Source organism: Mustela putorius, unplaced genomic scaffold (assembly GCF_011764305.1).
Source record: "Mustela putorius furo isolate JIRA1106 unplaced genomic scaffold, ASM1176430v1.1 tig00003937_pilon_pilon_pilon, whole genome shotgun sequence".
Classification (NCBI taxonomy): domain Eukaryota; kingdom Metazoa; phylum Chordata; class Mammalia; order Carnivora; family Mustelidae; genus Mustela; species Mustela putorius.
Window position 1 is genome coordinate 6,078,319 of NW_025422082.1, and position 14,367 is coordinate 6,092,685.

The 14,367-nt window shown below is 37.3% G+C and overlaps 1 protein-coding gene across 5 annotated transcripts in view; it reads left to right on the plus strand.

Annotated features, from left to right (window-relative positions):
• The window catches only part of CDCA2 (cell division cycle associated 2), a 51,427-nt gene extending 42,414 nt beyond the window's left edge, over nucleotides 1-9,013 (plus strand). For all 5 annotated transcript variants that reach the window (XM_004763243.3, XM_004763244.3, XM_045069500.1 and 2 more), the window contains 2 exons: nucleotides 988-1,159; nucleotides 4,287-9,013. In XM_004763243.3, the coding sequence (XP_004763300.1) occupies nucleotides 988-1,159; nucleotides 4,287-5,515 (1,401 nt within the window). In that variant the 3' untranslated portion in view covers nucleotides 5,516-9,013. The remainder of the gene's footprint in view (nucleotides 1-987; nucleotides 1,160-4,286) is intronic.
• The last annotated feature ends 5,354 nt before the right edge of the window (nucleotides 9,014-14,367 follow it).

Here is a 14,367-nt window from a genome sequence, read left to right on the forward strand (position 1 = left end):
TATATAAATATTTATATATTTATATGTTTCTGTTAAGACTGGGAGCCCCCTAAAAATCATATTCGGTTTGGTTTTTTCCACCTTACCATTTAATACCTATACATAGTGATCTCTCAATGAATGTTTGAATGGATTCCATTTTTTGGCAGCTTTATCTGCTAAAAACATATTCTTTATGTTGACCTAAAGTCCATTTCTCTCCAGTATTAACACGTTGAGTATATTTCTTTTTGTTCATAACAATACAATGTTTGAGTTTCCCCGAAGTTCTTTCTAGGTGAAACTTCTTTTTTTAACAGTGAACATTAGTTCTCAGTTGCTAACATGGCAGTCAAAACTGAATTTAATACTGCATTCCAGATATTATTAGAACAGTTTTAATTTTTATAGAAGCCCACATGTTTTTCATCAGTTATTACCAGGCCATTGTCTGTCATCTTCTGTTTGTGCTCATTAACCCATCTTATTTTGACTTACTTGTTTTAGTCTTGATGAAATCATCTGTTGTTGGAAGCACCTCACCTAGCTTTGTGTTATCTTTAACATTTATGTACACAACTGTCATTTCTTCTTCCACACCTCTGAGCAGAAGACAATATCCCATGGCTTCCAGTAGATAGCTCATTCAAGGTTAATCACGAGTGATCCTAACTATCCTACTTTCAAATATCTCATGTCTTAAGCCTGTCAAATCTATAGCATCTATCTTTCATTTACCCAGAATTTACTTTGGCAAATATTTTGTGGAAATGTAGACCATTGCTTATCAGATCACTTGTAAATTGAGTTCTGCTTCACATTGTATTTGACTTGTGTAAGCTACCCAGCCCTCCACGCCTAACTCAGAATTTCTAAAAGTTTAAATGGCATAACTGGTCCTTTTCAGTAAGAATTTTGTTGTTGTTGTTGTTAAGAATTAATTAGAGGGTCAAAATTATATATGGTGTAACATCTTTCCCGATTACGGCATTTTAATACATTTTACAGGGTTTAAAAAGTTTCAGGAAGAAGAAAGCAAAGGGAAAGAAGAGCGTTAAGAAGTCTTTATATGGGGAAAGAGACCTTGCTTCAAAGAAGCCCCTGCTCAGTCCTATTCCGGAACTGCCTGAGCTTTCTGAGATCATGCCTCCCACTCCAGGCCCTGGAAGACTGTGTTCAGGTATTCAGCTCTTTTCCTATTGATGTTTTATCCCCTCCACCACTTTATTGCTGTTGCACCTTCTTTTCCCTTTTTCCTTGTCACTGTTAAAGAGTGATTATAGGTGGGGCGCCTGGGTGGCTCAGTGGGTTAAAGCCTCTGCCTTTGGCTCAGGTCATGATCTCAGGGTCCTGGGATCAGGCCCCACATTTGTGAGTTCTCTGCTCAGCAGGGAGCCTGCTTCCCCTTCTCTCTCTCTGCCTGCCACTCTGCCTACTTGTGATCTCTCTCTGTCAAATAAACAAATAAAATCTTTAAAAAAAAAAAAAAGCAATTGTAAGCTGTAAAAACTGTAAAAATAGCAACCATCCCTCATATTAACGGGAGAATTTTAAGTTAAAGAAGCAGTAGTTCATAACTTTAACCCTCTTCAGAATTTGATGGGAGCTCTGGATCCTCTCCCCAGAGAAACTTAAGACATAAGGTAGTTTGTATAATTTTAGGGGAAATAACTTCTTTCCATCCTTTTTCTTCGTAAAGCATTTTATGTTTTTTATAGCATTCTGTTATAATGAATTCTGTATCGTGTTTTGGTCCATCATGAAGAGTAAACATGGTGATGGCTCAGTAATAGATCTTTTATAATCAAGGACAAAAGTATTTTTAAAGTTTGCCCTATGATGTTTCAGTAGAGTTGGCACTGCTAAAACATCTACTAGAAATAACATTTATAAATTGAACTTGATTACCTTGAAACAGTTTTCTTGAGAAGCAAAGATTAAATCAGCTGACATCCTTGGTTAGATAAAAATTGGAGTTGCTTCTATTTTATAATGCCTGAGTTTTAAAATTAACCAAATCATGCTGAAATTAATAAGAGTATGTTTTCATACATTTGGTGTGTTAATTTTGTATAGAATAGTTTTAAAAACAGCCGTCTTTGTCATCACGTGAGTAGAACCCGCATTCCATTTGCAAAATATCTGTAGAATTTATAATAGATCCAAGGATGAATAGGCATATGCCATCCTAGACTGTTGGCTTCTGCCTACTTCTCAACTTCCGGAAAGCACAGAGTTTAAACAAACACAGCTAGCCCGTCGTCACAAACACACTGCTCCTGCCCCAGCCCATTTATGTGCCTGTCTTGGGACAGGGAGCTGACCAGCCCACCTCTTTATAATCTTGGCCTAATGCTGCTTATCCTTGAAGCTTTAGCTCTGCTGGCCGCCTTTCCAGAAGTCTTTGTTCGCATTATACCTTTATTTACCATCAAGTTTGTAATGTTCCCTCTATCTCCCTTCCCTGCAAATTGCAGTCCCCTTGAGACTGAAAACTAAGTGATCTCATTATATCTCCAGTTCCTGACTGGAGTTTTTCCAAAGATGTTTAAACAATAACTGTTAGTATATGTTTTCCATCTTGCATCTTACTTAGAGAATTTCTTTTTAAAAATACCTGAAGTATTTTTTTATATATATATAAATGTATGTATATCTATATATCTGTATATAAAAGGGTATCATCCCTTATAAGGGTTTATTTTTTTTTTTTTTAAGATTTTATTTATTTATTTGACAGGCAGAGATCACAAGTAGGCAGAGAGGCAGGCAGAGAGAGAGGAAGAAGCAGGCTCCCTGCCGAGCAGAGAGCCCGATGTGGGGTTCGATCCCCGGACCCTGGGATCATGACCCGAGCCAAAGGCAGCGGCTTTAACCCACTGAGCCACCCAGGCGCCCCCCTTATAAGGGTTTAAAGCAAAATCTTCCCTCCCTCCTTTTCCATTTTCCCCTGTCCCTTTCTACCTCTCTTCTCCCTCCATCCCTGTCCCCTACCTTTCTTCTTTAGCATGCCACTTTCATGAAAAATACATTAAATATCGGTTTTTAAAGTTGTATAAAAAGCCCAACTGACACATTAGTTAGTTGCCACTGATGGGCCCTATGTTAATCTCTGCCTTACGTGACCTGACTTGAAGTAATCAAATCACGAAATACTGCTTTTTAGATTTGTGGCTCAGCTGATGTTTTGTATATCTTACAGTTCTGATTTTGTTTAAAACATTTTTTATTCTTATGTAACTGCCAGTTAAAAACCTTACTCTCTGAGATAGCAAGAGAGATGGCATCCAATAGAACTGAGGTTTAGAACGCTGAAAGCCTGAATTTGTTTAGGTTGTGTTACATAGCCTAATTTTTTTTAAAAGATGTATTTATTTGAGAGAGAGCATGCATGTGTGCACGTATGCACATGGGAGCTGGTGGGGGCGGGCAGAGGGAGAGGAAGAGAACCTCCAGCAGACTCTCTGCTGAGCTCAGAGCCCAACCTGGGGCTCTGTCTTACAACCCTGAGTTCATGACCTAGGCTGAAATCAAGAGCTGGAGACTTAACCGAGCCCACCCAGGCACCCCATTTTTTAAAAATAAAAATTATTTTAAGATGTATTTATTTAAGGCTGTGCTACATAGCTTTAAAACGTTGATAATGTTTTGTTCACCTGTGTGATGTGACAGAGTGTATCCTCCACACACAGAGTGTGGAGGATAGCCTCCACATGCAGTATCTTCCAGTTAAGGTGGAAGGGGAAGATTTTTAGAATATTGAAACAAACAATTCTATTTGAGAATTCAGTGCAGTTTAAATCACATTAAAATTTTTAACATAAGACCTAAGCGTCTTGAGAAGTACCCTTTCAGCTAAATTCTCAGATCCCCCAAAATTCCAAGTTTTCTTTTCTCTATTTCACGGGAAACATAGCTAGAAAAGTTGCCGAAGCAAGGGGGCACCCATTTTCAGTAATTCATTTTTCAGGAAGTGGGGCTGCCTCATACTAATTGACCTTGAGGTGTGGAAACTACAGTAGAATAGAGGAAGCAATTTGAGATACACTTCTCATTTTCATGTTCTGAGGTTATGTACTTTATTCACTCATGTATTAAATTCATATTTTCTTAACCTGTGGCTTGAGGAAGAGCTAAAAAAGAAAGAGCAGGATGACAGATGGGAGCAAGTACGGCATAGCATTTGTAAGTCTTGTGAGTTTTGAAAGCCTAAAACACAAAATATGATATGGCACCTGTTTGATCTGTTGACCTTTCTTTCCATTGGTACTTTTTAGTGAGATTTAAACTTATTTACATGTCCTTAGATGATTTCAACTCCAATGGCGAACTTGAAGAAACAAAGCTTCCTAAAAGAAAGAATCTTTTGCCCCAGAACCCGGAAGATTTGCAGATGAGTCAAGGCTTTAATAAATATGATCTCTCTGCATCAAGCAGCCCTTTCACAAAAAGGTCCTTGTCGCTTATCAATGCTACTTTAGAGCAAGATTTAAATAAAAGTGCCATAGCCACTAATGAACAGAAAACTATTCCAAAAGCAGAAATTAAGTTAGAAGGCGAAAATGGACTGAGTGCCGGCTCCGAGAGTGGAAGCGGTCATGTTTCTTGTGCTCCTGTGACCGCAGAGCCCCTGGCATCAGACGATGCAGAATCCAGTAACGTCCCGCCACCCCGGGAATTGGCTGCTGCCGGTCAGAATGTGGAGAACCTTTTTCAGACCTTTAAAATTTCAGAAAATGTAAACATAAAGTATGAAAAACAGGATGACTTTTTAATAGCTACTGAAGGAAAACGGCAGGCCATGCCCTTAACATCTGACTTAAAAAATGAGGAGATCTTAAGTGGCCATGTAAAAGACAGTAAAAGTCTGAATGCAGCTTTGGGAAGAAGCTCTATAGAAGGTCAAAGTGGCACAGGTGTGAGTGGTAGAGAAAAGAAGCACAGAAGGCACTCTATGTGTTATTCCGACGGCCAGAGTTTATATTTGGAAAAAACTGGAAATCACAAACCTCCCTACATGGTGAGCAACTCTCTAGAAATTGGTTTAGAAAATTCTGAACTGTATAAAGATTTATCCGCCTCCATAGAGCAAACCTTCCAGAGAACAAATAGCGAAACAAAGGTAAGACGTAGCACAAGGCTACGGAAAGATCTGGAAGATGAAGGGCTTGTGTGGATTTCACTTCCATTTCCTTCCACGTCCTGCACTTCCCAAAACATGAAAAGGAGAACAATATGTACGGTTGACAGCAGAGGATTTGAAAGCTTGTCCCTCTCTCAAGAAACTGCATCTTCTGGACAGAACCAGAGTCTTTCGCTCCCCGTGTCAGGTAAAGAAAATAGGGAGGGCTTTGCTGCCAGGGCTTCCAGCTCATCTGGAAAGAGGAGGAAGAGCCTCTGTACATCTACACTCGCAAATTCAAAAGATACGGCTCAGTCAAAGTGCTTCAAAAGAAGAACCTCTCTCAGCCAAAAGGGAGAGACCTCTCTAAAGGACTTCGAAAGAGTGGGACATGTTCAGGAACTAAAGCAGTGACTGACATTTCCTACAGAACCTGTGGCCGCAGAGAAGGTAACCATCCGTGCTTAAAAGATCCTTTCATTCTGCTTCTCGTCCTTTGTTCAACTTCGGTGTTTTGAAAGTTTCAAATAAAATCATTTGAGTTGAACCTATTTTTAAGTAGAAATAAGTGAATTTCTTCATTCCAAAGGGAAACATTCTATTAAAAATGTTCTTCCCTCCCCAAATAGTACATATTTACTAAAGCTTTCACATTAGTACATGTTCACTGAAGCTTTAGAGTCTCGTCTCCGTTGTAAAAAACAACTGTCTTTTAGAAGTGACTCATTCTGTCTGCATGAGAAGAGTTTAAAAAACAAAATGATGGAATTAATGTAATTTTGTAAAAATTGAAGGTAATAAATACAAGGTTAAACACTGTTAGAAAACGAGAAAAGGTGTGTTTTAAAATGCTGCCCCCAAAAAAGGGTTAAAAAATGTTAACAGGAAAGATAGAAATCATAAGACTTGTTGGTTGAAAGTTGAGAAGCTTTAATGATTTACTTTGTCTCAAGTGAAAATTGTATATTAATAGGTTAAAATCAAAACCTAAACATGGCATTTTGGAAAATTCTTTTAATAATCAGAATATTATAAATCTAGCATTATAAAATGAATATATAGTTTATAAATAACTAGGGTGAAAACATTTTGTCCTTCAAACAAGATTCTTACGTGCTTTGTGGGGTGGGAGGTGCAGGACTGGTTTTGGTGAAAAGAGAGCAGTTTAGTTGAATCATCTTCCAGATCATTCCAATTAGTCACATTTAGGATTTATTCCAAGAAATCCCAAATTAGTAATTTGGGATTTAATTCATGGTTCTCCTTTAAAACATATATATATATATTTTTTTTTTTTAAATCCAGAAACTCATAAGAAAGGGTGCTGGAAAATTCGTTTACTTACCATGAAGGTGGTGGTAGATGGCTGATTTCTTTTTTAACATGGTCTTTTCCAGCCGTTCTATTTCACAACAGCAAGCACTGACACTTGTTTCGGATTTTCCAGTTACATTTCAGCAGTGTGCTCTTCTATCACTGTTTTGATGACAGCAGTTTGAAAATCTAAATTGCTATATGTCTGGAATTTGTGAATGCACATAAATCATTGTATCATTAAACAATTGTCTTTGAAATCCTTTAAATCATTAAACTCTCTCTCTCCCTGATAGCAGAAACATGTTAACAAATAGAGCTCTCTATAAATAACACAACAGGGAAGAAAGCTCCTGCTGGGCGCCCATTTCCCCCCCGCCTCAGAGAGAGACTATTTGTTACCTTCTTGGCACCAATAGGTCTGGAAGCCCTGCTGCTAAAGACTAAATGTATTTTACATTAACACTCAAAGTGATCCCCAATTTCTTCTGCTAAAAGGTGGATTGTTTAAAAAATTCTTTTATCTTTACACGTAAATTATTTATGGGCTTTTTTTCCCTCCCCGTTTATAGTTTGGTATGGTTGGCAGATCTCTAACACTGAAAACAGTCAACCCCTCCAACACTCCCCCTGCCCCCCCACTCCCTGCAAAAAACGAAGCATTTTGGTTTTGGTAAATTTAAAAAGAAAAGATTTAAAACTTTCAGAAACATGTGATGTTTAAGAGTTTTTTTTGGTTTTTTTTTAAAGCTTTTTGTTCTCCTCGTTTAATGTGAAGGCCAAAACTACTGATCATTTTTTTTTCTCCCCTTTTTGCTGTATGATGTATGATCTCAGTTGTATTTGAATTTTAAGAATTTCACATACTTATTTTATTTCTTAAAATGTGCTAATGAGGATGAGGGAAACATTTGATCTGTGGGATTTTTTTTTTTTGGCTTGAGTTTTCAAGTGTAAAATTGTTTTCTGGCATCTCCAGTTAAAAATGTAAACCCTTGATGCATTTTGTTGGTTTTAGGGTGTGTGGGTATAAATGTTTTGTTGATATTTGTAAATAACAAATGGGCAGTTTTTCAAAAAAAGAAGAGGTCTGAAAAATCAAAGAAATTTGGACATAATTTTATCCACTGTCTCGTTTGTATCCCAAGATTTGTGAAAAGTTAATTATTTCTGTATTTGATCATGCTTGCTTGTTTTTTAGCTGTTTTTTTCATTAATGGTTGAATCAGAAACTGGGCTTTGGAAGAGTTTGTACTTGCCTTATCTTTTTTACTGCAGTAACCCTTGACATTCTGCCTTAGGAAATCTGTTATCTTTTGTTGATCCTGTAGATTCTTGTTTGTTCCAGAAGATGGCAGCATGACATCTGGCTACATTACCTTAAACCCCGGGCAGCTAGTCACTGTTGCTGTGGGTGCTTCTCTTTAACTTTTAGTTTCACTCATTTATATCATCAAAGGCCCTGTATGTCTATCGGAACAAGTAGAAAACGGTACACAATTGAAAACTGTCTTCTTCACCTCATGTGAAGCATCCTGTAGCCACACCTGCCTCTTCCTAAAAGCTTTCTGTGTAAGCACCTAACAACTGGCCTGCGTCTTCCAGACCTTCGCCTGTGTCAACATGCTTTCGAACGGGATCACTGTAATGTGCGGTTCTGCAGCTCAGTTTTTTTATTCAATAAACTACCGTGTTGTTATGGGGAGGCCTCGTGCTCCTTCAGTCTTTTGAATCCCTGCATAGAGTTGTACACTCTGCACATCTCCTTACTAACAAAAATGCTCGTTGTCTCCACTTCCTTGTGGAGACCCAAGTTGCGCTGGGCTTGTGTGAAAATGTCTGTAAGATAAATTCCCTGAAATTAAAATTAAATAGATATCAAGTTATCCTCCACAGTTCATACCTGATCCAGGTCTTTCATAAAGATTTTGGGATGCATCTCCTTTCCTTCTGCTTGCCACGTTGTCCTCCCTCTGTTTGAATGCCATTTGGCTTCCATTTTCTCTCGCTGCCCCAGCTCAACTGGCCCTTGAGCTGTGGAATCGAACTCGGGGCTTAGACTTGGTGCAACAAGGAGGAAAGGATTATTAATGCCCGATTCATGGTTTAGATTGAAAGAACTTAGTTTTTACAGAAGTCGGGTTTATTAAGGTGTAAATAACTCCAGTAAACTGAGTGAAGTTGATCTTTTTAAGAGTACAGTGTAAATTTTGGCAAATTCATCCAGTCGTATGGCTACCGCAGAAGAACATTCCCATCACCCCGGAAGACCTCTGCCCTCTATGTGGACAGTCTCCTCTCCCCCAACCCCAGTCCCTCACAACTGCTTAGCAGATTTCTGTCTTTCTAGTTTTGCCTTTTCTGCAATGTCCTATAAATGGATGTAAGAGTTAATAGCCTTCTGTCTTATTTTGAAATTTAGCAGAATGCTTTAGAAATTTATCCACGTGTCATGTCAGAAGTAGTTGATTCCTGTTTATCACTAAGTAGTAGTATTGTTTTACGGATGTACCAGGTTTCTTTACTCATTCACCAATAGATGGCTATCTGTATTATTTGTTTTTTGACGATTACAAATAAAGCTGCTATGAACATTAACATTTTTTTTAAGAGATGTTTTCGTTTCTCTTGGGTAAATACCTAGGAGTGGGGATTCCTGGGGTGTAGGGTGGGGATATGTTTAACTTTCTGAGAAACTTCCAGGCTTTTCCATCGTGGCTGCACCATTGAGCATGCTCACCTGCAACGCGTGCAGTTTGCCGTGCACATTCACCAGCACGCAGCGCCGTCTGCCGCCTTCATTGTAGGATTCTGGTCACTGTGCTGTCGTATCTCACTGCGGTCTTGATGGAGTTTTCCCTAACGACTAATGATGGAGACATATTTTCCTGCGCTTATTTACCATTCTGGTATCCTCTTTAGTGAAGTGTCTATTCAGATTTTTTGCCCACATTTTCTTTACTTACTGATGTTTTCCTGTTGAGGGAAAGAGTTCGGTGTTTATTTGAATACGGATTCTTTATTGGATGAGTCTTGCAAATATTTTTCCCCGGTCTATGGCTTGTCTCTTTATTTTCTTAGCGTCTTTTTAGTGTAATCTGTTAGCTTATCAATTTTTTTTCTTTAATGTCTTGTGCTTTTGTGTTTTAGCTAAGAAATCTTTGCCTAGTTCAAAAGCACAGGGATTTTCTCCTCTGTTTTCTTGTAGAAGTTTTAGAGTTAGCTCTCAGGTATTAGATGCACTTTGAATTAATTTTTGTATATGGTGTAAAGTCAGGGTTTTTTTTAATGGAAATTATTCACCATTTGTTGAAAAGATTATGCATTCCACATTGAATTTCTGTGGCACTTTTGTTGAAATTGATTGACCTTATATGTATACAGGTCTATTTCTGGACTTTATTCCATTAATCTGTGTGTGTGTTCTCAAATCAACATCACACCATCTTGATTACCATGGAAAGCTCTTTAATTTTTTTCCCCCATTATCATGGTTCTTTATCACAGTTTATGTTTAAAAGTTTTTTTGTGTGTGAGAGGCCATTAGAAGCATGAGATTGACCAACCAATTCTATCTGTAGCCTACAATTATATCCAGACCTGCATTTCCATTTAGGGCTAAGAATCTATAATAAGCTATCAGAAATATAGGAAGGAAACCAACTTCCGTGAGTCCATACACATTCAGCCCAGTGCTCTTGTAAACTGATTTGCTATAGTTCATGATTCTAAACTGTCACCCTGAGCCACTATAGGATTTAGTCATTGCGAAAGAATTCTTTTTTTGAACACTACCACTAAATCAGCAAGGAAATAAAGTGAGTTGAATTAAAATAAGGTTCAAAAGTCTTTGCCAAAAATATTATAAGTCTGATTCATTTCTTCTCATAAATAAGATTTTTACTATAGTTTGGTTTTTGTATTAAAAACTGCCACTACGCTTACTCATAAAGTAGCCTTAGCATTTGAGGATTATTTCTTAAACATGGGAAAAGTTTCCTACAGCAGGTCACCTGAGGTAGGCAGATTGTAGCTTCATTAATATACATGCCAGGGATTAATTTGCAATGTAATCACTGCCTTCAGGATACTCAGTTTTGTGTAAGGGGCAGAATTATAATCCGGGTGATCCTGGTCCTCTCAACCCTGAAGTGGCATCACCTGGAGATCAGGTGAGTTTGGTTGGTTTCTTTCTGGAAAAAGTGATGCTTGAACAAAATACACTAACAGGAGTTTTAGGGGATTGGGGATTCAAAAGACACATTCTATTCCAAACGTAATTGTAATTATTTTGTAACTTTTGCAGTCATTTGCTGTGAGGAGGCAATGTAAGTTGGCTTCATCTCATACTTGTTTTTGTTTTCAGTATTTTTCTTAACTTCCCACTAAATTCTGACCTATGAATAAATCTGGATAAAGCACGGATTCGAAACTAGACTAGCAATTGTGAATGCACATAACCAAGTTTTAAAGAAATCTTCCCTCTTGAATGCTAATGAATTCCTATCTTTTGTATTACCAGATTTCTTGGTACTGTGTCAGAGGGTTGACTCAGGGCTTGGAATCCATGATCAAGTGAACAGAATTGGGATGGAATTAAATCACAATAAATAAATAATTATATATTTAAAAAGTTTTTTTTTTTTAACTTTAAATTTATTTGGAGGTTATTTCCTTTTACTTTTCCTTTCTTTTTTTCTTTTTCTTTTTTTTTTAGATTATTTCATAATCTTAACTTGGCTCTAGAATTGACTAATTACTAATGTACTATGGCCTAAACAATTACAAATTTGTCTACTGTTGTGTGTCTACTGATGTGTTCATTTTTGTACCTTCTTTGATGCTTCTCTGTTTTTTATTAAATCACAATATAGACTACAAGTAACATAATAGCTTTAGTGAGAAGAGGAGTAATTACTGCCATTCTCCTGATACATAGTTTTGTCTCACATCTTCTACCAAAATCCTGCTTAGCCTGGGGGTGACCTTAATTTTAAGATTTATTAGGACTCTGGAAAATTTTAGGATATTGAGAAGCATCCTCTGGAGCTGCTATTTGTAGATACTTTAAGCATTATATCAGTTAAATGAAAAGGGAAAATAAATGAGCATATACATTAAAGAAAAATACAAGTTTGCATTTTCTGCGGGATAGGTTGGGGTTTCCAAAATATCCAGTTGTAGAGCAGAGTTGTAGAGCAGCTTTTCTTCAGGCATCCTCCTCATCTGTCCACAGCATACGCAGTGTTCGATAAATGGTTTACTTTATGTTCTCTGTGCTCAAAATGGCCCGTGGGATTGCAAACAGCTGGCACTTTGGTCTTAGATGTAATTTAAGAAAATTCCAATTATATATATTTGTTGAAGTCCCAACTTCTTAAGTGTATTCGTGAATTGTTAAGCTCTGAAATGTGAAGATAGCTCTTCTGTTTTCTATATCTAATAATTGTTTTATTCTCATGGCTTTATTTACCCACTTAGTATTTACTTTAAGAAAACAATTCTTCCACTTGTTTTTAATGTTAAATGTGGTGATTTGTTAGTGACATTTCTGTTTTTCCTATTTAAAAACAAACTGCATTTCCAGGCTTGTGATATCTGGTAAGCACAAAGTGAATGTCTTTTTAAATTTTTTTTTTGGGGGGGGGTCTATTTAGGCATGTCAGATAACTGCTAAATAGCATCAGGTGTTTGCAAAAATTAGTTCTAACACATATATGGCCCAAAGAATGACATAATTTTTGTTTAGTATAAAATTGGTGTCGAATAGTTGAAACTTCATAGCTGAAGGATTTGCTTGGTTCAAATAAGTTTAGTTCAGACTCCAGGCACATGGATGTAAAGTGTGTGATTTTATGCCTAACATTTGAATACAATGTGTTTGTTTTCTAATTGTTCATAACAGAACAATAATCCAAAACCAACCAGTCTTTTCTTGTTTTAAGTATGGTTTGGGAATGAAGATTTCAGAAGTATTCCCTCAAACCTGAAAAACCTGGTGTTAGTCTTGGGTGATTTCCAGTGACCTTGTGACTCCCTTCTTCCTGCCCCCTGTGTAGATTTGGAACTGGGCAGCCATTTTTGTTTTTGGAAGGGAAAGGAGACAGATATAATGAATGACTTTTATTGTGCAATATTTCAAACTCTCTTGAATGCATTCGAATGGGATGGAAAGTGTTCTGCCCTGTGTCATAGCCAAAACAAACAAAACATATTCCCTAAACCTGGATGTGTGTTTCTCTCAAACTGGCAGTAGTTAGAGCTCAGCTCTCAAACAAGAATTTGGTTTGACAATTTTTAGCCCTTGTTCAACTGAATATTAGGATAGTTTGCAGCCAAAGCAAATATTATGGGGAAAAATTAATACACATATTTACAGCTTGCAGGTGGCATTTTTTTTTCTTACATTCTTTTTTTCTTACTTTTTTTCTAACAAATGTGTGGCGTTTGTCTTAAGTAATTGCATTTGTGGTAATGCTTTTAAATAGACTACTTTTGTTTTTTTGCTATTTTTTAAATGAACTTCCCTCCGATAATAGTAACGCCAAATGTAAATAAATTCTACAGAGGTCCCTGAAGAGTGATAAAAGTTTGAATTTAAGTATTTAAACATTTAGAAAGACCACTAAGAATCTGAGAATTCTAGGAATATCAGACCCAGCAAATATGCAGTAAAACTCCCTTGACGGTAGCCTTCTATGCCCCCCCCCCCAGAATTCACTCTAGTGAGTATCAATGACTCCTTTATGAGGATGCCTCCAACATTGTTTACGGACTCCAACTACCCCCACTTAGGTTGTTAAGTATTCCCACCCTTTGGATCTGTAGGGAGAAAGTACTCTGCACAATCAAGATAATTCATTCTGTAATGCACCATTGTGCTTCATGACCCTGGCAACATATATTTTTTATTAGAATAATAACTTTAAATTTATGGTCACCCATGACCATGGTTTGTGCCTTAACCAAGAAATACTGGAAACATAAATTTTTGAGCCAGGCAGTCTGCTTCGAAAAATGGTAGCAAAGACTTCATTCAATCCACCTTTTAGGTCTTTACTTTGAAATAGAAAACACAAACGTTCATCAAATGTTTGGTTGAACAATATCAGACATCTGTGCAAATGGACTTAAGCCATCGGTTAATTTCATTGGTCGTTAACTTTTCATACAATGAACACTACAGAGAACGCTGCCCGCAACTTGCATTTCAGTTAGCAAAGTTGCACATTGCTGTGAAGATAGCTAATTATCAAGCCCTGCGAAGTCCAACTGTATTCCCATCAAGCAGCCCGACTGGCATGTTCTGGACATAAATCATTTGAAGGAGTGGGTTTTTAGTGTTGTGTGGTGTGTCTGAATGGTAGGAAATGGAAAGACTCCTGTGTTGGATAAGTGGGTCCATGAGGTCCATGGCTCGGGCTGTCGAGAAGCAAATGTGAATGTAAGATTTAAGATGGAGGATAGGAAGGTGGAATGCAAACTTCTTGGGTAAAAAAAAACCAAAACTCTTTTCTATTTTAAATGTTGCTCTAAATTCTTCAACTTAACTATTCAGACCTAAGTGTGGATGCATAGGGTAATTTCACTAGGTTGTCTAAGAATAATTAGATACCGAATTACCAGTTCTATCGTTTTTCTCAATCCCATGGGAGCTGAAGGGTTTGTGGGATTTTTTTTTCCCCTAAAAATAAGCAAAGTTATTTTTAGATTTAAAAAAATGTACATTTCTCAGTCAAATCGGAATCTCTTAATGTGTACCGTGGCTTCCTTTCCCCTCAGAAACCTTTTCTTTAGGTATGTACCCTGGGCCCAACTGCCTTCTATTCATAACCCTTAATCAAGGCTTTAACTCTTGCACTTTGTGAGGTTTTTTTCCAACCCACACTATAGTAAAACATACAAACACCCTTCTGAGGTATTCTGCTATCTCAAAGTACATAACAAGACAT